This window comes from Arachis hypogaea, chromosome 9 (genome assembly GCF_003086295.3).
Source record: "Arachis hypogaea cultivar Tifrunner chromosome 9, arahy.Tifrunner.gnm2.J5K5, whole genome shotgun sequence".
NCBI classification, from domain to species: Eukaryota; Viridiplantae; Streptophyta; class Magnoliopsida; order Fabales; family Fabaceae; genus Arachis; species Arachis hypogaea.
The window spans coordinates 114,688,256-114,711,164 of record NC_092044.1 but is presented as its reverse complement, the minus strand read 5'-3'; the positions used below and the strand labels follow the sequence as shown (position 1 = coordinate 114,711,164).

At 36.0% G+C, this 22,909-nt stretch overlaps 3 protein-coding genes and 1 pseudogene across 5 annotated transcripts; 3 read left to right on the top strand and 1 right to left on the bottom strand.

Moving 5' to 3' along the window:
- Positions 1-747: 747 nt before the first annotated feature.
- LOC112712204 (uncharacterized) lies at positions 748-7,856 on the top strand. Of its 3 annotated transcripts, XM_025765026.3 has the most exons (15): positions 748-901; positions 1,056-1,655; positions 3,217-3,295; positions 3,652-3,733; positions 3,823-3,879; positions 4,428-4,483; positions 5,061-5,295; positions 5,593-5,676; positions 5,923-5,997; positions 6,319-6,402; positions 6,671-6,735; positions 6,812-7,022; positions 7,114-7,202; positions 7,292-7,406; positions 7,522-7,856. In XM_025765026.3, exons 2-15 carry the CDS (start codon positions 1,145-1,147, stop codon positions 7,561-7,563), a joined length of 1,785 nt encoding a protein of 594 aa, XP_025620811.1. In that variant the 5' UTR covers positions 748-901; positions 1,056-1,144; the 3' UTR covers positions 7,564-7,856. The 3 variants fall into 3 exon arrangements, with proteins under 3 accessions (XP_025620811.1, XP_025620810.1, XP_025620812.1); XM_025765025.3 differs by lacking the exon at positions 3,217-3,295; XM_025765027.3 differs by lacking the exons at positions 748-901; positions 1,056-1,655; positions 3,217-3,295 and adding an exon at positions 2,574-2,788.
- A 512-nt stretch (positions 7,857-8,368) lies between these two features.
- Positions 8,369-10,654, top strand: LOC112712205 (monooxygenase 2-like; annotated as a pseudogene).
- A 795-nt stretch (positions 10,655-11,449) lies between these two features.
- Positions 11,450-12,166, top strand: LOC112709561 (uncharacterized). Its single transcript, XM_025761449.2, has 2 exons — positions 11,450-11,742; positions 11,815-12,166. Exons 1-2 carry the CDS (start codon positions 11,551-11,553, stop codon positions 12,085-12,087), a joined length of 465 nt encoding a protein of 154 aa, XP_025617234.1. The 5' UTR covers positions 11,450-11,550; the 3' UTR covers positions 12,088-12,166.
- A 119-nt stretch (positions 12,167-12,285) lies between these two features.
- On the bottom strand, positions 12,286-13,456 carry LOC140175438 (uncharacterized). Its single transcript, XM_072203922.1, has 2 exons — positions 12,935-13,456; positions 12,286-12,850 (listed from the first exon to the last, which is right to left on the bottom strand). Exons 1-2 carry the CDS (start codon positions 13,382-13,384, stop codon positions 12,512-12,514), a joined length of 789 nt encoding a protein of 262 aa, XP_072060023.1. The 5' UTR covers positions 13,385-13,456; the 3' UTR covers positions 12,286-12,511.
- Positions 13,457-22,909: the final 9,453 nt, after the last annotated feature.

Below are 22,909 nucleotides of genomic sequence, written 5' to 3'. Positions count from 1 at the left end.
TATTACAAATCAAATAATATAATACAAGGTAAAAATGGTATTGAAGTAAAAACGATAAAAAAAAGAATTATCTACCTCAATAAAAGTTTCTACAAAAAAGAGGGAGTACCTTCAAAAGAAAAAGATAGAAAAAGAGCAGGAAGAAGAAAGTACCTCTATGAGAACAACGCAATAGGAAAAATAAGAAGGGGTAATAGTGGAATAATAAAAAATATCCATAGAAAAAAAGGAAAACAAAATTTATAAAAAAGTCCGTGTCCACTCTTCTAAATTCCGTGTCCATCATTGTCCTTCGTAAAAGAGTGGACACAAAAGTATAAAAAATTGTCTCGGAGATAATATATCTAGTGTCCATATCTTTGCTTCCAAACACTTTTTAAACAAGTGTTGTCTATGTCTCTGTGTCCTGCCTCCGAAAACATACGCTACCTAAGAGTTTGTCATTGATCATTATATTCATACATAAAGTAAAATTTGAATTTTTGATATTTAGGTAAGTGGCAAATGAGATCAACCCAAATTTGTTCTCCCTGTAAGGATATGTACTTAACTCTTTTTGTTTTTTGGACCGAAATGTAAATACGTATTTTTGAAGGGTCTGTGATCACTGATCACAATATGCTAGTAAGATGGGCTGCTCCCAAAGCCTCAATAATTTTGGGCTTTGGATTAATTTTATCCAATAGGCCCATCTCGTACACCAAAAAAAAAGAGGAAAAAAAATCGTCTAAACTATGGTTTTGGTTTGAAGGACGAGGCAGCATTTTGAGTGAGAGTGAGTGTGAGCAAAAGCATTGAGCCATTGATTTGATAGTGGTAACTGGTAAATTCTTGAAGCTGATTTTCATTTTCTAGATTCAACCGCAAACCCTAACGCCTCCTAAGTCAAAGAAAGAGCAAGGTGATTCCGATTCTGATTCTGATTCTGATTCTCTTCTTACAATCATTCACTTTTCATATTAATTTCAACGTTCAATTTTCGATTTCCGTCGCTGCATCGTTCCCGTACAATTAACGCTTCAAAACTCAAAACTAAGAGCATTTTGTAATCGCAGTGTTGGAGTTATGATGGACTTCGATGAATATGAGTACTTAGAGAAAGCAGTTGAGAATCCCGAGCTTAGGAAGGAGAAGGAAGCCACTAATGGCAGGAGTGGAGGTTTCAAATCAGAAGAGAAAGGGTATAGTAGGAGTTCCAGGCATAAGGATGATCGTGATGGTGATGATGATAATGATAATGATGTGGATCACCGCTCTAAGCATTCAAAATCTGGCGATGGTTCTCGTGGTGATTACGATAAGCACAAGGAAAGAGGCTCGTCGCATCGTCACTCCCGGTCCAGAGATGGAAACAAGGAGAAGGATGAGCATAGAAGCTCTAGGAGCAGCAGGGATGGGAAGAGAGATAAGGACAGAGATGATGAGGACAAGTATGGAAGGGAGCGAGACAGAGAACGTGACCGTGAAAGGGACAGGGAGAAAGAGAGCTCACGGCGAAGCAGAAGTCAATCCGAAAGGCGTAAGAGTGATCCTGATGACAGAGAAAGAGAGAGGAGTCGTGACAGGGAGCATAGAGACAGTGAAAGGAGCCGGGATAAGGATTACAGAGACAGGGAAAGGGCAAGGGAATCCAGGGAACGGGATAGAGAAAGCAGGTATCCTTCTGTTGTTTCAATTTTATACTTTTTGGGAGTGTTTAATTGTTTAGCTGCCTACCTAGATGGTTGGTTTGTTGGTTCTTTTAAACTTGCTACATCTATTGAGAACAGTGGATGATTATTCATATAAGACTATAGGCTGGTGCTATAGCAAAGCATTGGATATGGAAAGGATTAGATATGCTTTCCACTTGAAAGTTACTTGTTATATGACTAAACTGCCTCTGTTTTTATATATAAAAATCCTTTGGGGATGTTGATGTCTGTCATAATTGCTTTCAAAATGTGACTCCTGGATTTCTAGTCTCTATAATTGTGTCATTTTAAAATTAAATCGTTGTCAAAATTCAGCTAGTAATAGGAGTTGCAAACTTACTACAAAACCAGATATATTTGCATTCATAAATTCTGTTAAGCTTAGATGACAGGAAAGACATTATCCTCTTAGGTAGAATGGACAAATATGGCTTGACCTTACTTTGTGCTGAAATTTAATATATAGTTGAAAGAGCGGAAGGGAGCTAGGATGATTGGATTGTTTGGTTTAATGCTTTGACATCATGTTATGAATTATTTGTCCTAGAATTTTAAGTTGTTGGACAAATATACACGAAGGACTTTATATCTAACCAAGTTACCCTTGTCTTTGACTATGGCATGCTTGCCTTCCTTTGTACTGTGAAACTCATTGTAAATTTGCTTAAAAGGTTGTATTAAATTATTTTCTACGCTAGATGGAAATAGTGATTCTGTGTTCTATATAGTTAGTTTTGTTGTTATCCAGTTTTTAAGCTTCTGAATATTGAATATTAGATTCTGGGAACTCGCAGATATGGTAGAGCAGTTACAGATGGTCTTTCTGGCAATTGGGCCAGACACTGGAACCTCAGCTCTGGGTTTCAAAAGTTTCTCTCTTCTGGAGTGTATATGGAAAGAGTGCATTGCAAGCTTTTGGGGGTTTGAATGTTTGTTATAGCTGCAGTGATGCATGTTATTTATCTTCCCTTTTGAGCTTAGTTGCTTAATTGCATTTATTATGTTGCAGAAATGCTGGTGAGGGAGTAATGGGCTATGCTTAAGAGAAGCTATCTCATCTTCTGATGCCTTTGGGCAAAAACAATGTTCTGCATGTTAGTCACAGTTTTTGTAATGGGTGTAGTTGTTATTAATTCAAGAAATATCATACTTCTAGGCTATTCTATAATTAATGTCCAGGTCTTGTATATCAATTGGTTCATGGGTTCTGAGTGAATGACTTGTGCGACTCTCAGATGATAACATCTTTGACACCTACGCTTTGTTTAACGTGATAAATATGAAACCAAATTCAGTACACTTTGATTCTTGTCATTTCTATACGGCATGGATATGATGGATTTTTTGTGCTCTGTTCCATCGTGTTATTGGTGATTAGTACCTTTAATTTAGTCTCGTCACTAGGGACATCTTTTATAAAACTATAAACTATATATGAAAGTAATTTCATTCTTTATGCTTGTGTGGTTTCTCTTACCAAGTATATATAAGCTTTTAACAGGTTTCAACTTAATGCAATTAGGTCCCTCAAACCTTCGTACTGCTATCAATCCAAATTGGCGATGCTGTTTCAATATAAGATTTTGTTTTATTTGTAGAAGGTACAAATCTTGTGTCAGTAGCATTAATTACCATTTCCATTAATCTCCAGGTCTGGTTCTTTTTGAGTTAAACAAGCAAAGTGATGAATTCAAACCTGTTACCTAAGGATTTCATGTTAACTTAATCTAGTTCCCTGCAGGCCTTTGTCACGTGGAATTGGACTTTATACATTTAAGGCCAATTATCTGCTCCTTTTCAAATTTAAGGATTATGAAATTTTTGTGTTGGGAAAATATGGTTGATCCAATAGTTTGTTATCCATATGTTATTGTTTTTTTCATATCTGAATTGCTATGAAGAGATGCACATATTCGAATAACATGGGCCATAATTTTGCACTTTTCTTGTGCTGCAGAAGACATAAAGAGAAAAAGGAAGAGGCAGCAGAACCCGAGGTTGATCCTGAAAGAGATCAAAGAACTGTGTTCGCTTATCAGGTAATCCAGATATATCTGGAATGCAACCAGATGTTCTGTTTGCTGACATCATTTATTGCAAGCACTAATATGTCAAAGCATTTCCCCAGATTTCTCTGAAAGCAGATGAAAGAGATGTGTATGAGTTCTTCTCAAGGGCGGGCAAGGTCATGATACTCCATATACTTTCTTATGTAACGTTAGAGTTGCTTTCTTCTGTTAGTTTGAATGGAACCATGTAGTATAATATATAAACGTGAAGAAATACCTTCTAAATGGATTAGATTCTGTTTCCTTCTGACCTTCGAATTTAGTATATCTCTGTTTCCCTTAAAAAACAACGTTACCTGATGAAATATAGATTGTAAACGTATAGATTGTTTGTCTGTCAGTGTGACTACATCCATTCTTATTAATAACTAAATATAATTTAAAGATCATTATGAAGAGATGAATAGATTTACACTGTAGTAAATCGTGAGCTGCCAAGTAATTTAAGAAATTTCACTAAAAGTGTAACGTTCATGATTGATGTTGCACCTTCTTGCCTAACGCCAATAGTATATAGAATTCTGCAGTGATGCTTGGACAAAATTCTAACTTATAATATCTCAATTGCTATGCATTTCTACTTTCTTATTTTGGTCTTTTTGGTTTCAAGGTTCCATTTATTTTAATCTAGGTCTTCCTGACATCTCTCATTTATCAAATTCAGGTGCGAGATGTTCGGTTAATTATGGACCGCAATTCAAGACGCTCTAAGGGTGTTGGGTATGCATTACATCCCTGTGCACAGAACTAAATCATTGTTTCTCTTCTCAGTTATGCCATGTAGTTGCCATTGATGACTATCATACTTTTCCCATTTAAGAATCTTGAATGCTAACTTCTGTTTATAGTTATGGAAACTGGGGAGTAGCATGAAACAGGTGCTGTTGGCTGTTAAATAAATGAATGAAGGATGCACTATATCTTGAGAATTTGTATATCATGTTTGATTCAAGTGAATTTGTACTACTTAAAAATTGTGTGCTAGTTTTATGAACACCGAACACCACCATAGGGGTTGACAAATATACATACTGATATATTTATGATGCGAGGGAACTGTGGAATTAACAAGCATAGTTTTTGCCAAGTTTTCATTGTAATAATGGTCTTTTATCTTTTCCCCCTTTCTATATGTATCGAAATCTGTTTCTCTATGTACAGTGATTTTACAAAACTTTCACCATCTCAATTAATGGGCCATCAGTGCATTTGTAATTAAAAGTTACATTTTATAACCCTGCTTTTTCAATGGCTTTGTATGTTTATATAATTAATATTTTTTTGTTTATGTTTACAGGTATATTGAGTTCTATGATGTCATGTCTGTCCCCATGGCAATAGCACTTTCTGGCCAATTTCTTCTTGGTCAACCAGTGATGGTGAAGCCATCAGAAGCAGAAAAAAATTTGGTTCAGTCCACAACATCTGTTGCTACTGGACCTGCTGGAGTTATAGGCCCATATTCAGGGGGAGCAAGAAGGCTATATGTAGGCAATCTGCATTTCAATATGACCGAAACTGATCTTCGGACGGTGAGCACTTATTTTTCTTTTGGCCTATGTACAATTCGTCACTTCTAAATGAGTCTCTAGATTTAATAGACCGCAAGGGGTCGTCATGATATGATGCAATTCTGATTGTAGAATGAGCTAGACTCATGTACTTAGAATGTATCTAGTGTTTTTGTTTCTCTTCCCTTTCTTTGTCAATTAGTTGAACTCAGGATCTTGTTTTTCCTTCACAGTTTATTGATTTATTATTTTTGAGTCCAATCTTTCCCTTCTAATTGCCTGTGTTATTCTCTTGACTTCCTTGGTCTCATTTTTTAGGTGTTTGAAGCATTTGGTCAGGTTGAGCTTGTCCAGCTGCCTCTTGATGAAAGTGGGAACTGCAAAGGTTTTGGCTTTGTGCAGGTGATTTATCATGACTTTTTTGTCTGGTTAAATGCATTCAATTTTGGTTGCCTCTTCCTTTATGTTTTTATAACTTTTCCTTTTCTAAAATTATATGTTATAGTAATATTTGAAGAGGTTGCCCATATTCTATGCGGAAGCTTTGATTGTATTGAACTGCGGTCTGCAGGACTTGAGAGACTAGTCTTCTATAAAATTGCAATTTTTTCTAGCAGTGTCAGTTGATTGAACCATTGTTTATTGTAGTTTGCACGCCTTGAAGATGCGAGAAATGCACAGAGCTTGAATGGTCAATTGGAAATTGGTGGCAGGACAATCAAGGTACGTACTATTGTTTTGTCCTTAGATCTGAGTTTAGTGGTCCTTGTTTGACTCAAGTCAGGTTTTATATTTTGGTGAAGTTTGAGCTCATGCTTGTTTTGGAGAATGTGCATTACTAAAAATATCAAAATGAGCACTCAGCTTGTGGAATATAACTTAATTTTCAGGAAAATAGACAACTAAATATGATCTTCAGTGTCCATAAATTAATAAAAGTTGGATGCTAATGACTGGCTACAAAATGGATATTCTGTTTATGATCTTTGTGTGTAGAGGATCTAAATACAATGACCTGATTGCATTTATTTATTTATGGATTAGGTGTCCGCTATTACTGATCAATCTGGAATGCAAGAAGTTGGAGGAAATATTGGTGATCTTGATGATGATGAAGGTGGTGGCTTGGTAAGCGATATATTTTGTCTGAAGATTTGCATATAATATCTTTAAATGTTACTATGTTTCTCAGCTTTCCCATAAAAGCTGCTTCTCCATGATTGCATCGGAGCCACCACATTTAGTATAAATATAATCATATTTCGCTAGTATTTTATTGTGGATTTGTGGTTATTATTTAATTGAATGCAGTTAACAATAACCCCCACTCTTCTCGTGTCCCAAGTGCAAGTGGCACTTGTACTGGTTCTTAGCTGACCTTTATTATATTTTTCAGTCCCTGAATGCCAGTTCTCGAGCATTACTCATGCAGAAGTTGAACCGCAGTGGCACTGCACCTAGGTTTGTTTTACATTCCAATTTGGCTCGTCATATTTTGATATCACTTTAGTCTCACTTCTTTTGCTTTTGTTTGTAGCATGACTGGTTCAGCTGGTAATGCTGCTGTCAACGTCACTGGCCTTAATATGCCCGCAACAGTCGGTTCTCCCCTTTCTTCTATTCCTACGGTACCTGGATTGCCAGGTGGAGGCCTTCAAGTTCCCACACCTACCATTTCCTCTATTGATACAATTGGTGTTCCAAGTGAATGCTTACTGTTAAAGAATATGTTTGATCCCAAAGACGAGGTGGTTAAATGACCTATATTATGAAGATTTTCACCTTGCATTCTTTTTCAAAATAGTGACCTGATGATATTATTGACCTTATGTACTGCAGAAGGAACCGGATTTTGATTTGGATATTAAAGAAGATGTTGAGGCAGAATGCTCTAAGTTTGGGAAGTTAAAGCACATCTTTGTCGATAAGTGAGTATAGTAAGCTTTACGTTCCTCTATGCCTTCCATAAGACGATAAGCTGCAGCTTTTTTATCTTTTCATTTTTTATGATAAGCAGAAATAGTGCTGGTTCCGTCTACTTACGGTTCGAAAATACTCAATCCGCAATAAGTGCACAGCGTGCCCTACATGGAAGATGGTTTGCTGGGAAGATGATCACTGCAAGCTTTATGGTGCATATGACTGATTATTTTTGTTTTCTTTGTTTTGATTTTTCCAGATTTTCACAGCTTATCAGCTTTCTACCCTCTAACCAGAAATCTATTAAATCATGTGAATTGTTGGCAGGTTCCCCAGACATTTGAGGATAAATTCCCAGATAGCAGATGAATTCTCATTGGTCCATCGTTTGGTAGTTATTGCATGATGAATCATGTAACTAAGTCATGTACTTCCAACATGGCAAGTTGGAAAGCTGCTGTTTGCAAAAGCTATATATATAATGGGGTTGCTTTGATTTTAAGATCCTATTGCTGTTTTTGATAGCGGCAATGGTTTTGCAATGTTAGCTAGACACACTACTGCTGTAATTCAACTTTGGTTGATGGTGATAAATTGATAATCTCCCAGACCAAGTTTTGGGAGACAGTAATGTTCTAATTTGTTTATATTTCTTATTTAAAGTTTGCGTCCGCAATAATATTCTGTAGAGAGTGACTGTTTTAGGTTAGGTATGTCCTTAAATTATCTTTTTAACTAATACAAGTAAAAAAAAAAAAAAACAATTTTTTTTAATTATTATCTTTGTTTAGTAGTGGAGAGTAGTTAAAAAGATGTATTAAGATTTAAGAGATGTCAAACCTGGGGTGTCAGCAGTGACTCATTTTTTGGGCACGCCAATCGAAATATATTGCATGTGATAAAACAGTTTGCAAGTATCAAGTATCAAGGATGAAGAATGATTAGAGAACTGCAACGTTTCTCTTCCTTGGATCATCCCGAGTACTATGATGCTTCTCTCTATTTATGAACCTATTTATGGGAAATTTGTCGTTCTACTGATAGTACTGTATAAAATAGAAAATTCTTTTCTATAAAATTTTTTAATGGGTAACTTTAAGCGAAACCCATAAATAAATATTACGGACGAACTTAGTAGGCATTCAAATAAGAAGGGGTGCTTATGAATGGCCAATCATAAGCAACAAATGAATTATGGGACCTTGGTCCTTCAATAATATATCAGTCATCATATATTTCAAACTTCAATATGTAAGGTCCTTGCATGTGGCGTGCTCAATCCTAACATTCAGATTAGTATTCCCCACAGAAAAGCAAAAGCATGGAAACAACAAAAGTGTTAGTTGAAGAAGATATTGTGATTGTTGGTGCTGGAATTGCTGGCCTCACTACTGCATTGGGACTTCACAGGTATCTTCCATGAAAATTATTATTGTACTATATATAATCCATATGTTGATTATGTGATTTAGAGATCATAATATAAATTGTTTGGTGCAGGTTGGGTATCCCAAGTTTGGTGTTAGAAAGTTCAGATAAATTGAGAGCCACTGGTTTTGCTCTATCAATATGGAAGAATGGATGCTGTTGATGCTGCAAACACCCTCCGCTCCAAACATCCTCAACTTGAAGGGTAACTACCAACTAACTATTTATCATATCAATACTTATTCACATTGTCAATCTTGACTTATCACTTATGGTGATTTTTCGGGTTTCAATTAGTTAAATTGAATTAGAACTCGAATTTGTTTGCAGGAGTGGGACTACTTCATTGATCACAGGACCGCAGACATCAACTATTTCTTTCAAGGAGCAAGGAAAGAAGTGAGTGCGCTCTATATGCATGAATTTCACTCTATTTATGCTTTTTTTGTGTGATTATTATTCAGTCCTCTAATTTGATTTGAAAATTTTGCTATATGGGTGAAGTGAAATTCGTTGTGTTAGAAGGCACATAATGTTGGAAGCACTTGCTAGTGAGCTTTCTAGTGACACAATCAAGTATTTGTCAAAGGTTGTTGCTATTGAGGAAACTGGATTCTTTAAGATTCTCCATCTTTCTGATGGAACAACCATCAAAACTAAGGTAATTAGCATAATGTGTTACATTACATGACATGCATAACGAACAAGTTTTATCCAATGAATGCAAGTTATTAGTAAATTTTAACTTATACATACATGGATTTTTTATGTTTGCTACTGAAAAGGTTTTGATTGGTTGTGATGGAGTGAACTCTGTGGTTGCAAAGTGGTTAGGCTTCAAGGAGGCCGCTTTCACTAGAAGATGTGAAATCAGAGGATGTGCAGAGTACAAGAACAATCATGGATTCGAGCCTAAGTTCATGCAGTTCTTCGGTGATGGTTTTCGAGCTGGTGTTATTCCTACCGATGAAAAGGGTATTTATTGGTTTTTCACTTGGAATCCAACCAGTGAAGGTAATTTCTTTGTTTCAGCCCATAATTGTTCAAGTTCCCTTACTTAAAACTATGAAAACAAGCTATATTCTGTTATAAAAAGGCACTTTTGTTGATAATAGATCTTACAAATGGCTAAGCACACTAACACTTCTCCCTTTGAGGGGTGTACTGTGGAAATTGTTACCTGTTTGGACATTCATTTACAACAGTTATTAGCTGATGAGATTTAACATTATGCTTACCATTCTTGCAGATAAAGATCTAGAACATAACCCAGCTAAATTGAAGCATTTTGCATTGGACAAGCTTGAGAAAATACCAAGTGATGTAAGATCAATCATAGAAAACACCGAGGTAGATAACTTCTTTTTGTCGCGACCGAGATATAGACATCCATGGGAGCTCTTGTTCGGAAACATCAGCAAAGGGAATGTGTGTGTTGCCGGAGATGCATTCCATCCCATGATGCCAGACATTGGCCAAGGTGGTTGTTCTGCTTTGGAAGATGGTGTTGTTCTAGCAAGGTGCCTAGGTAGGTGAGGTATTTTCCAAGAAACAAGGAACTCATTTGAAAGATGATGATGAAGAGAAAAAACAATACAAGAGGATTGAGGAAGCTATGAAGAAATATTCAAATGAGAGAAGATGGAGAGGCATTGATCTCATTAGCACATCTTATATGGTTGGTTTTATTCAGCAGGGTGGTTCTAAATTGGTTGGCTTTATGAGGGACAAATTATTGGCTACATTCCTTGGTGGCTTGTTACTCAAGAAATCTGATTTTGACTGTGGGAAATTACACAACCACCAATGAACCAAGAAAAATCCTTCTATAAATCGTGATCACTTTATCCACTGAAGGTACTGACAGGTTCCATGATGATTTCTAAAAACGTATGTTAAAAAAAAGTTATTTTATCCCAACTTATGAAACCCTTCTCTTTTTTGTAAAATGATATGTACATTATAGTTGTTATGTTATTTTTACTATGACCCAAATAAATTTATAAATTGAGTATTTGAGTTGTTGTTTGCTTGTTTTACTCTTCAATAATTGAGTTAAAAAAAGTTGTTAATGCTGGAAAAAAGAAACTATGGAAACGGAAATACAACACCACTTCCTACCGATAATCAGCCATAAATGGCCAATGCTTCAATCTTGATTCTTAGTATCTCGTTACTCTCTATCTTACCGCATTTCACGAGAAAATTACACTGCAAAGTTCCTTCCCTTTGGCCCTTAAATTGTATGTATAAACTTTGAAATCTCCAAGGCCACTTTATATATAAGACAATTTTTATTCTAAACTTGTAATTTTTCTTATTATATTTATACACTGACAATCAATTATTTATTCGCATATAATATATGTTGGTATAAAATACACATTAAGAATGTACAAAATAACATATATTTATAAACAAATATATGATAACTAATTTGAGTTGGTCTAGTAATTCGATCATTAGTCCCCTTAAATAAGTGTCGAAGATTCGAATTTTGCTTTGTACATACAGTAACTCATTGACCAGTTGGTAAACCCTTAAATGGAGTTTTGATCCGCAACGAATTAGTTTTTGGCCTGAGATAAGCCTCAATGTAGTCCCTGAAGTTGCACTCGAGCCTCAAAGTAGTCCCTGAACTTAAAAGTTCCTCAGAGTCATCCCCGAACTTGCACTCCGGGACTCAAAGTTGTCCTTCCGGCAATTTCAGTACACGTGGCGCAACCGGAAAGCTTAGCTGGCAGCGTTGGTGACACGTGGGACTCACAACGGCTAGCTGATGTGGCAGAGTAAACTCTTCCGACTCAATTTGGTCCCTCAGGGTTAGTTAAAACCCTAATCCCCAAATTTGAAGGCCACATTGTTCACTCTGCTCTCTTCTCGTTGGTGCTGTGTTCTTCTCTTCTCCCTCTCTGAAACCCGCCGATTATGGCTACCACGAGCAATGCAGCTGGGAGTTCAAACAACCCACGATCATTTGGAAGCATCATGAGGAGAATGAACAGAAACAGAGAAGCTCGTTTGCCAGAATGGTGTGCCTGCGGGTCGAGACCGGTGCTCCGGTGGTCAGGGACGGATTCTAATCCAGGGAGACCGTTCCTGGGTTGCCCAAACTACAATGTAAGTGTTGTTGTTGTTGATGCTGTATTGGAGGATATAAATTTTTCTGATTGAATTTTCTTTGATGTGCAGACCGTTGGGAAGAAATGGTGTGGATTGTTTTTGTGGGTTGATAAAGTTTTGGAAGATGCCATGCCATGTGATGATAGAACAAGACATTCAGTTGATGATGAAGAATGGAAGATGAAGATGGCTTGGAAATTTGGTAAATTAGAAGCTGAATTTAGGGTTCTAAAAATGGGGGGAATTTTGATGTTTGTGTTCATGCTGCTGATTGTAATTGGTGTTCTTGTATTAAAGCTGGATAGAGAGCAGGGTCAACTGTGTCTAGCAAAAACCAAATGACATGCATGTTATATGCATTCCTTGTTCATGTAGTTGTTCCTATCCTTTTGTTTGAAAGAAATGAAAATTAAGGTGTTTGATTATATGCATACTTCTGTTCCTGGACTTCTTTTCAATAAAATAGAAATGGACAGCACTTGAACTAGTCTTAGATTTGTAACAGATGATAATATATAAAGAAAAGGCTGAGAAACTCAATTGAATAAAATCATAATTAATAATTCATATTCATATTGGTAATGTTTGATTCAAAAAAGGCATTATAAAGCCAAAACACCAGCAAAATAGATACAAAAAAATAGCCTGCTTTCCCTAAAATCCCCAACACTGGGACAATGTTTTAGGCATTGTAAACAACATCAGCAAAATAGATACAAAAAAATAGCCTGCTTTCCCTAAAATCCCCAACACTGGGACAATGTTTTTAGGCATTGTAAACAACATCAGCAAAATAGATACAAAAAAACAGCCTGCTTTCCGTAAACATAATCATTCTAATCTTCATTTTTTGTGTCTGGGGTGCCTTGAATTCAGGATTGGGCACAAATTTCATGAAATTTGTAAGCCTTGTAGCAGTTCCCTGTGTTGCACCTTGCATAGGGTTAGGTGGGGGATTCCTTGATGTATGACTACTTCCTGGTGGGGTAGCAGCAGGTGGGGTGGTTACTGGTGGATTGCTACTTCCTGAAGCTGGTTTTTCACAACCCTTGGCTAACTTTCTTTTTAAAGGGAGCTTTGGCGGCCTAACAGGTGAGGGTAGAACCTATCAGCCAAGAAATGTAACATAGTTAGTAAACTAGGTAAGGATGTGAGTATGATAAATTTAAAATCATATAAGCTCATGAACCTGTTGAGAGTCATCAGTTGCTTCCGAGGGTGGTTGACTTTGGTCAAGATTGATTTCGGTTGGGGCTTCTGGGACAGGGGCAGCAGAGTTGGCCTGACCTTCACCACCATTAGCAGCAGTGGGTTGTGCAGCGGCAGCCTCTGCAGCAGCAGCTTCTGCAGCTGCAACAGCCTCTTCGGCAGCAGCCCTCTTTGGACAGTTCCTTCTCGTGTGTTCTGCTTCACCACAACAACGACATCGACCTTTTTTATATATTCTTTTCATCTTTGTCTTTAACTTCTTACTCCCACTTGGCTCCTCATCAGCATCTTTTCTTCTTTTTTTCTTGAGTGGTCCGGGCTTGTTTCTAAATTTTGGTGCTTGTGGTCTGTTATATGGTGACTTTTTCCATAGTGCTTGACCTGGAATTGGATTGATATGAAAGGCATATGTGTTGTTATATGCTTCCATGGTCAACCACTGGTGACAGTAGTCCTCCGGTCTCTTACCAGCCCTTGCCAGTGCAGCACACGCATGCACACATGGCATCCCTAAACAACATTCACACAACAACGAAGACAACAACAGTAAGCCTACAACAAAGGTTGATAATGATAATAAGACTAAGACAATGAATTTAAAAAACAGTACCACTCAATTGCCAGAAACCACATGTGCAGAGCCTCTTTCCCAAGTCCACAACCATGTTGGTCGGCCAGCCATGTACTTCGAACTTCTCATAATCTGCGTCACCAGATCACATCGGGACCCAATTTTTTGATTCCTTCCGTATCTTTTCTAACCTGCTGCGTTGTATAGGAGGTAGAACTCCAGTGTTCGAATTCAGCTTCACCTTGTTCCTAGCTATCGATCTCATTGCATACATTCTGACTTCTTCCAAGAGTGTGATAATAGGCTTAGCAGCCAATATTTACAAAATTAATTTTTTTTAGATAGTCTGTACAAACTTAACCCAAAACCAAAAAACAAAAAACAAAAAACCTTTAATTCATTATCCATTCTTTGGATAATGTCTACGAATCACATGATTTTATCAAATCACAATAATTACACTTTAAACTACAACAACTATGACACACAAAAGAGCACACACACAAGATAAACCAACCACTCCTAACACTACTCATAGAATAGAATAATGTATATTATTATAAAATGGCATACACTAATTTTATGATTACTTTTGCATATATTGGTGTATAAAGCGGCATGCTTCCAGAAATGGAAATCAAAAAGAAAAATTCATACACTAATTTTATGATTACTTTTGCATATTTTTAGTGGTTTCTATGTTGAAACTATATACTTAAACTCACCATTTTTAGCTAAAAAACCACAATAAGAGGGATGACTTAGGAATGATACAATGCCCAACTTGATATGGAGGTTGCAAAATTCTAAACCAGATAGGTACAAGTGTAGAATTGATATAAATTGACAAGGTAATTCAAACCCTGCTATATCAAAGTTCAAAAAGTTAACCTTGGTCATTAAAGACAATCAACTATTATTATTGACCTAATTTCTAATTATTGTGGAATAAATTTGTTGGTTTAAAAAATTCGACTGAAAATTGTAAGGTGAAAATTATGAGTATTGAAAGTGCCAATCGCCACGTATTCTAGTGTTAGTGATAAATGTTTACTTAGTTTTACATAGTTAAAATGGACTCTCATGCTTTCACCAGGTTCTTTCCTAATGGAGGTGCTAGGTTTAAGTCATGCGATCATATGAGGCTAACTCATAGCTTATTATCAATTTATCAGAGTATTTTTGACATTTTTAATAGAACTCTAGAGATATTTGATAATGGAGCTGATATTATATAAGTGCTGACTATATTTGTATCACAGGAACCATTTTCAAACACTAACTAGGTGTGCTTAACTATGAGTGAAGCTATTTATTTTTGGATAAGCATGGACATTCGAAACCAAAATAATTGATGAGGAAAATAGAATCAGAAAAAAGACAAAAGGATACAATTGTGCCTATATGCCATAAATAAAATGTTTGAAAAGAAGATCATTAACAAAAACCAATGTACCTGAACCTGCAATTCTTGAGCAGAAAACTCCAACAAGACACCTAAGAGTCTCCTTTTGAATATAGACAATGCTTCCTCATGCCTTCAAGACATTCAAAAATAGTAATAACATTAGGACCTTTTTTTTCTATTAGAAAAAGTGTAGTCATTGGAAACTTTTTGGCAAAAAAAAAAGTTTCCAAAAGTCTTCTATGAAAAGCTAACCAGTATCATAATTGTGTATTCCAAGAGAAAAATAGTTAAATGAAGCACATAAAGAACAGAAGCACATTTCAGCTAAACTTCAGATAATGGCTTATCATCATTTAAAACCATTCATGAATTTTCTCTTCTACAATTTTCATCATCACTCTCACTAATCAGTCAAGTTCATAATCCATTATCAGAGTTACAAAAAATTTCAACTCCCTAAAAATCTTTACTTCTACTGTGGTCATGCAAACTCTGTTAAACAAATACATTGATCAGAATCATTCTCCTCAAACACATTAACAGTTTGGAAACTCCTCCACTGAGAGCAGTAAACCCTAACACATAGAGAACACGTTTTCATATCATCAAAACACAAGAAACACTCCTACTCTACAATTTTGCTTGGCCAAACCACTACGAAAGCCAGTAGTGATCAAACCCTAACACAGAGAAAAGAAGAGAGGCGTTCATACCCACCAATTACAATCGAAAAAAAGGCCTGAACTTTGTGAATATTAGATGAACAACAACATTAAAAAACAGAGGAACCACATTTTTTTTCCATTTTTGGCTTACCTTTTTCAGAGAAACAATGCTGCCCAACTTTGTGTATGAAGGAGAGGAAAGCAGCGATGCTCCAGAGCCAACGTCTTCCGCTGAAATCGGTCCGGTTAATGGAGGAGCACATGCGCCATTGGAGATTGACGGAGGGAGAAGAAGAAACCACACTCTGTGTTGTGTTTGTTTTGTGTGTAGAGAGGAGGGAGACAAAACGTTATGGAAACGTTGAGGGAGGGACGTAGTGAGCGTGAAACGACGTCGTTTCATGTCATTTTGGCGCCACAGCCAAAACGACGTCGTTTCTGTGAGTCCCAGGTGTCAACGACGCTGCCAGCTAAGCTTTCCGGTTGCGCCACGTGTGCTGAAATGGTCGGAAGGACCACTTTGAGTCCCGGAGTGCAAGTTCGGGGATGACTCTGAGGAACTTTTAAGTTCAGGGACTACTTTGAGGCTCGAGTACAACTTCAGGGACTACATTGAGGCTTATCTCGTTTTTGGCCTATTAGATCAGGAAATACCATAAAAAAATAAAAAGACATATATAATGATAATTTTTTGTATATACATAATATTTGAGTAAAATACTATTTTGGTCCTTAATGTTTGGGCCAAATACTAATTTAGCTCATATCGTTCCAAACGTTATATTTCAGTTTCAAAAAGTTTCAAACGATTCGAATTTAATTTTGTCCCGCGGTTAAATTTGACATGAACAATTAATGGAGTGAGTGATGCAGATATTAACAATGTTTTTAACTTTTTATTAGTTAAGTCATATTTTCTTATTTCTATGTGTTAAATAAACATAACCAAAATACTTTTGTCTTTCTTTTTGTATAAAATTAAAATTCTAATAATCAACCATTAATGCTTTAGAATTAAAGAAAAAGGGTTTACATTGATGGTCGTTGGTGTCTTAATTTTACTGATATTAAATGTTATTGACTCTTTAATAAGCTAATTATTCATATCAAATTTAACAGTATAACATTAAACTTATTTAAAATTTTTTGAAATTAAAACAGAATGTTTAAAATGTTAAAAACTAAATTAATATTTAATCCAAATATTAGAGACTAAAATAATACTTTACACTATAATATTTTTTAAAAACTTTGGTAATGTGAGATGGGTAAAGATAACAAGTTATTTAGTTTCTTAACTAACAGTTTTGATTAGAGTTGAGGGAAAAAAAATTGTTTAGAAGACCTATTCTCTTTTATAATACCTAAAGTTAAATTAGAATAGTCGAATATCTATCAATAATATCCTAGATGATTAAGACAAAACTTTAGTACCTTAATTAGAAAATCTAATAACCAAAAATAGGGAGTATTTTCTAGGTTTTACCATCTATCTCACCAGTAGAGACGCAATATGATTTGTTTACGGTATCTTCTTTGACCTAATGGATTTTTTTTTTCCTTTCGTTTTTCATCTGGCCAGGCTAATCTATTGATGAATATTATGTTCAGGATGCTTAGTTTAATTGTAGATATAGTGCTAGTTTATATTGGTTTTTTTAAGTGAAAAACTACTTGTTAAAAATTCTTAGAATCTTTAATTTTAAGATTATCTATATTAAATTATTAAAAAAGTTAAGAGAGTTGAAAGTATAGAAAAAAAGTAAAAAATATACCTAAATTTATAAACATAATTAAAAGAGTTTGATTTTTTTTATCTTTTATTATCCATAAATAAATTAAAAAATAATAATTTCTTAACATCAGTAATTTATCTTTTATTTACATGAAACATAACTATTCAATTTGAGTTGTCAGTGTTGGAAAACTCAACAAAAGTTTAAAACAAGAATCTGTCTAACAACGGAAGCATCAAAAATAATTTTCTCACAACTGATTAAATAGGCGATACCAAAGATATTCCAAGTAGCAAATATAATGACAAAAATTAAATAATCAGACACCAGAATTTTAATGTGGGAAAACCTCCAAAAGAGGGACAATCAGACATCAGAATAATGGGTACACAATCAGTCTTCCTAGTAACACTAGGACATCTCAACAATCAACAAAATACATCATCAAAATTGGTGGAATCAACATAAACCTTCCACAAAGTGGATATCTCAAATCAGGCAAAAGAGAAGGCAATACAACTAGCAAGTTATATCTTAATGTTCATCCCTACACCAGGAATAATATACGAAAATTTCATAAAAAATGAAACGAATTTACCAGATCAATTAGATCAAGATAACTTGCCATTTTCTCCCAAATTTTCTCTTCTCCCTCGACACAGTTTCCTTTTCATTCAAAGAATGAAGCTTCGTGCTTCCTGTCTCTCTCTCTCTCTCTCTTGCTTCCCGTGGCTAATAGCCACTTTATTTTCCTTTTTTGTTTTTTTTTTTAATTTTAATATGTGTGGGTCCCACTTGAGGTTGGGGACCCACCAACAAATCTTTCTCTCACTAACTCAAGTGGGGATAGACTGCTCTACCATACCCGCCTTCTCTTTGTAGGAATCAAACTTCACTGCAGGTAAACTCTTAGTCATCATATCTAAACAATTATCATCAGTATGGATCTTTTCAAGTGCATATGACTTCTTCTCAAGCGCTTGACGTATCCAATAATACCTCACCTCTATGTGTTTCGATCTGGAATGAAATGTCGAATTCTTGTTGAGATGGATAGCACTCTGACTGTCACAGAATAACACAAACTTCTCTTGATTGATGTCTAACTCTTGTAGAAATTTCTTCATCCACAAGAGTTCCTTAGAAGCTTCAACAACAACAATGTATTCTGCCTCTGTAGTAGACAAAGCAACACATTTTTGAAGTCGAGATTGTCACGACACAACTCCCTCTGCAAAAGTCATCATGTAACCATAAGTAAACTTTCTTGAATCAAGATCCCCAGCCATATCCGCATATGTGTAACCATCCAACACAGGTTGGCCACTCCCAAAACATAAACAAACTCTGGAAGTACCATTAAGATATCTGAGAATCCACTTCACTGCTTGCCAGTGTTCCTTGCCAGGATTAGAGAGAAACCGACTAACAACTCCAACAGCATGAGCAATATCCGGCCTGGTGCAAACCATAGCATACATCAAACTGCCAACTGCAGATGCATATGGAATCTTCTTCATTTCTGCTTTCTCTTTCTCACTTGTAGGACATTGCTGCGAACTCAGCTTGAAATGACTAGCGAGTGGAGTACTAACAGATTTGGAATTACTCATACTAAACCTCTCTAAAACTTTCTCAATATATTTCTACTGCGACATCCATAGTTTTCCATTCTTCCTGTCACGAGTGATATTCATGCCAAGGATTTCCTTTGCAGGACCCAAATCCTTCATAGAAAAGGATATGTTCAAGTCTTTCTTAAGACTTTCAATCTTCTTAGTGTCATGACCAACAATCAACATGTCATCAACATAAAGTAAGCGAATTATAAAATCACCATCAGAGAATTTCTTAACATACACACAATGATAAGAAAAAGTCTTACTATACCCATGACCTTCCATGAAGGAATCAAACTTCGTGTGGCCTTGGCGCTTGCTTCAGCCCATATAAGCTCTTCTTCAACTTGCATACAAGATGCTCCTTTCCTTTAACCTCGAAACCCTCTAGTTGTTCCATATAGATTTCTTTATCTATGTCACCGTGAAGGAATGCAGTCTTCACATCAAGCTTCTCAACCTCTAAATTCAAGCTAGCCGCCAATCCAAGCACAAATCGAATAGAGGACATCTTCACAACTGGAGAGAAAATCTCCTCAAAATCAATACCTTTCTTTTGCTCAAAGCTTTTCACAACCAATTGAGCTTTGTACCTTAGCCGTGAGATATTTTCATCCGCTTTCAATTTGAACACCTATTTATTCTTGAATGCTCTCTTACCCTTCGGTAACTTCACCAATTCAAAAGTGTGATTTTCATGCAAGGATTTTATTTCTTCTTGCATGGCCTTCAACCAATCTTCCTTATGCTCATCAGACATAGCTTTCTGGTAGCTCTCTGCCTTTCTAGTCTCAGTGTTCATCACATACTCATGAGGAGAGTATTTCTGAGAAGGATGACGCTCTCTAGTAGATCTTCTCAATTCAGGCTCAACTGGTGGTTCAGGTAGAACTTCAACATCTGACGAAACTTCTGCATTTGGCACCTCAAGTTGAGGTGTGAGTTCATCATGCAAATCATCACGATCATTATCAACTAGTACATCTCTCCCATCAACAGGAGGTCTAGTGGAAGGACCAGGTTCATCATTAGCAAAACGTCTAACAGTTATTGACTTATCTGTCTTCTCAAGATCTTCAATAGATTGGTCTTCAAGAAAAATCACATCTCGACTTCTAATTATCTTCTTGCTCACCGGATCCCATAATCTGTAACCAAAATCTTCGTGACCATAACCCATGAAGATACACTGCTTTGACTTTCCATCTAATTTGGACCTTTCATCTCTTGGAATGTGAATAAAAGCTCTGCAGGCGAACACTCACAAGTGACTATAGGAGACATCTTTCCCTCTCCAAACTTTCTCTGGAACATCACCATTAAGTGGAACTAAAGGAGAAAGGTTGATCAGATCTACTGCAGTCCCCATCGCTTCACCCCAAAAGGATTTAGGCAACTTTGCATGAGAGAGCATACATCTGACTCTATCATTGATAGTGCGATTCATTCTCTCTGCAACTCCATTATGTTGAGGAGTCTTAGGAACCGTCTTCTCAAGCTTGATCCCATGTCCTTTACAATACTCTTCAAACGGACCCCTGTATTCACCACCATTATCTGCTCGAACACATTTCAATTTTCTTCTTGTTTCTCTTTCAACATTTGCATGAAAGTGTTTGAAGATTTCGAGCACCTGATCTTTAGATTTCAAAACAAAAGCCCACACTTTTCGAGAATAATCTTCAATAGAAGTAACAAAATATGATGCACCACCTAGTGTCTTAGTATCTATAGTGCAAACATCAGTATGAACTAAATCTAGAACATATGATCTCCTATGAGGTCCAGAATTATGAAATGATACTCTAGCATGCTTTCCAACAAAACAATGAATGCAAGTATTTAAAGTTGTACCTTTCACTAGAAGTGAGTGCTTCTTGGTTAGGACGCTTAGTCCTTTCTCGCTCAAGTGACCAAGATGTATGTGCCACAAATCAGAAGAGGAATCATCAGCTACATTCACATCTTCTTTGCACAACTTTACTTGCAACCGGTATAGCAGTGAGACTATTGTCTTCCTTAGCAACAATAAGAGCCCCTTTGATAATCTTGCATTTTTCACTACCAAAGGAAGTGCAATACCCCCTCTTGATCCAATGCCTTCACTGAAATGTGATTGAACCGCATATCTGGCGCATGCCTAACATTCTTCAACTGCAACTTGCATCTCATGTTAGTTTCAAGCCACATATCACCCATACCAATGATATCACACATTCATTTATCTCCCAATTTGATCTTGCCAAAATTTTCAGCAGTATAAGAAGTGAAAAATTCATGCCTCAAAGTGACATGACATGAGGCACCAGAGTCCATAATCCAAGTGGAATCATCACAGACAAGATTCACATAATTTTCATCATATGTGATAAGAACATCTTCATAAACAATAGCAGCAGTTTTTTTTATCATTATCTTTACCTTTGTCTTCATTTTTTTTCCCTTGATTGTTCTCTTTTCAAGAACCTACAATACCTCTTGATATGCCCGACTTGCCACAATGGTGATAAATGAACTCTTTTCTTGGTACTTTTCTCTTGACTTGCTTCGACTCTCTGATTTGTCAGAACTGTGAGGTTTTCTACTTTGACTTCTCTCCCGTGACTCTGAAACAAGTGCTTCTGACTGAGAGGAGGCATTAGTCAAACCTCGCTCTTTTCTTCTGACTTCTTCATTCAACATGCTCTCTTTAACCATTGCTAACGTCAACTTCTCATTTGGAGCTGAGTTAGTCAGTGTCACAACCAAAACTTTCCAACTATCAGGTAAAGAGCTCAACAATAACAAGGCTTACAACTCATCATTCAAAGTGATCTTATTATTTGTTATTTGGTTCACTGTCTCCTGAAAAATGCTCAAGTGCTTTGACATTAATTTACCTACAGCATACTTCATATTGACAAACTTTCTGATCAAGAATGCTTTGTTTTGCATAGTCTTCCTCTCATATAGCCCCTTCAATTTGTTCCACATCTTCTCGGCATTCGTTTTGGTGTCAACATGTGGATACACACTAAGATCAAGCCATTGCCTAATCAAAGCAACTGCCTTCCGATTCAGCTTCTTCCATTCAGCATCGGATTTAGTACCTTTGGATTTATCTCCTTCCACATGATCATACAAGTCCTTGCTATACAACATATCTTCTATGAGGGTCTTCCAAATTGAATAATTTTGGGAATTCAATTTAACCATATTTGGTCCATGAGTATTTCCTCTATTTAATCAGCACAGAGATAAACAACCAAAACTCTAGATACCACTTTGTTGGAAAAACTCAACAAAAGGTTCAAAACAAGAATCTGTCTAACAATGGAAGCACCAAAAAAAATTTTAACACAACCTGTGCGATTAAATAGGCGATACCAAAGATACTCCAAACAGAAAATATATTGATAAAAATTAAATAATCAGACACCAGAATTTTAACGTGGAAAAACTTCCAAAAGAGGGACAAAAAACCTACGGGACCTAGTCCAGAAAAATCTTTCACTATCAGAATAATAGATACACAATTAGTCTTCTTAATAATACTAGAGCATCTCAACAATTAACAAAATATATCATCAAAATTAATGGAATCAACATAAACCTTCCACAAAGTGAATATCTTAAATCAGGCAAAAAAAAGACAATACAATTAATAAATTATATCTTAATTTTTATTTTTACACTAGAAATAACATATTAAAATTTTATAAAAAATAAAACAAATTTACCAAATCAATCAGATCAAGATAGCTTACCTTCTTCCCCCAAACTTTCTCTTATCCGTCAACACCATTTTTTCTTTTCATTCAAAGAATGAAGCTTCGTACTTCCTCTCTCTCTTTCTTCCCATGGCTAATAGCCACTTTATTTTTCTTTTTTTTGTTTTTTGTTTTTATTTTAGTATGTGTAGGTCCCACTTGAAGTTGAGGACCTACCAACAATCAGCAATGACGATTTTTTCCGCC

Coding starts and splice junctions, on each gene's coding strand:
- LOC112709561 (XM_025761449.2), top strand. CDS start 11,551: ATGGCTACCACGAGCAATGCAGCTGGGAGTTCAAACAACCCACGATCA. Junction 11,743..11,814: donor TGGGTTGCCCAAACTACAAT/GTAAGTGTTGTT, acceptor TTTGATGTGCAG/ACCGTTGGGAAGAAATGGTG.
- LOC112712204 (XM_025765025.3), top strand. CDS start 1,066: ATGATGGACTTCGATGAATATGAGTACTTAGAGAAAGCAGTTGAGAAT. Junction 3,880..4,427: donor TCTTCTCAAGGGCGGGCAAG/GTCATGATACTC, acceptor TATCAAATTCAG/GTGCGAGATGTTCGGTTAAT. Junction 7,407..7,521: donor TGATCACTGCAAGCTTTATG/GTGCATATGACT, acceptor AATTGTTGGCAG/GTTCCCCAGACATTTGAGGA.
- LOC140175438 (XM_072203922.1), bottom strand. CDS start 13,384: ATGGAAGCATATAACAACACATATGCCTTTCATATCAATCCAATTCCA. Junction 12,851..12,934: donor CAACTGATGACTCTCAACAG/GTTCATGAGCTT, acceptor CTTGGCTGATAG/GTTCTACCCTCACCTGTTAG.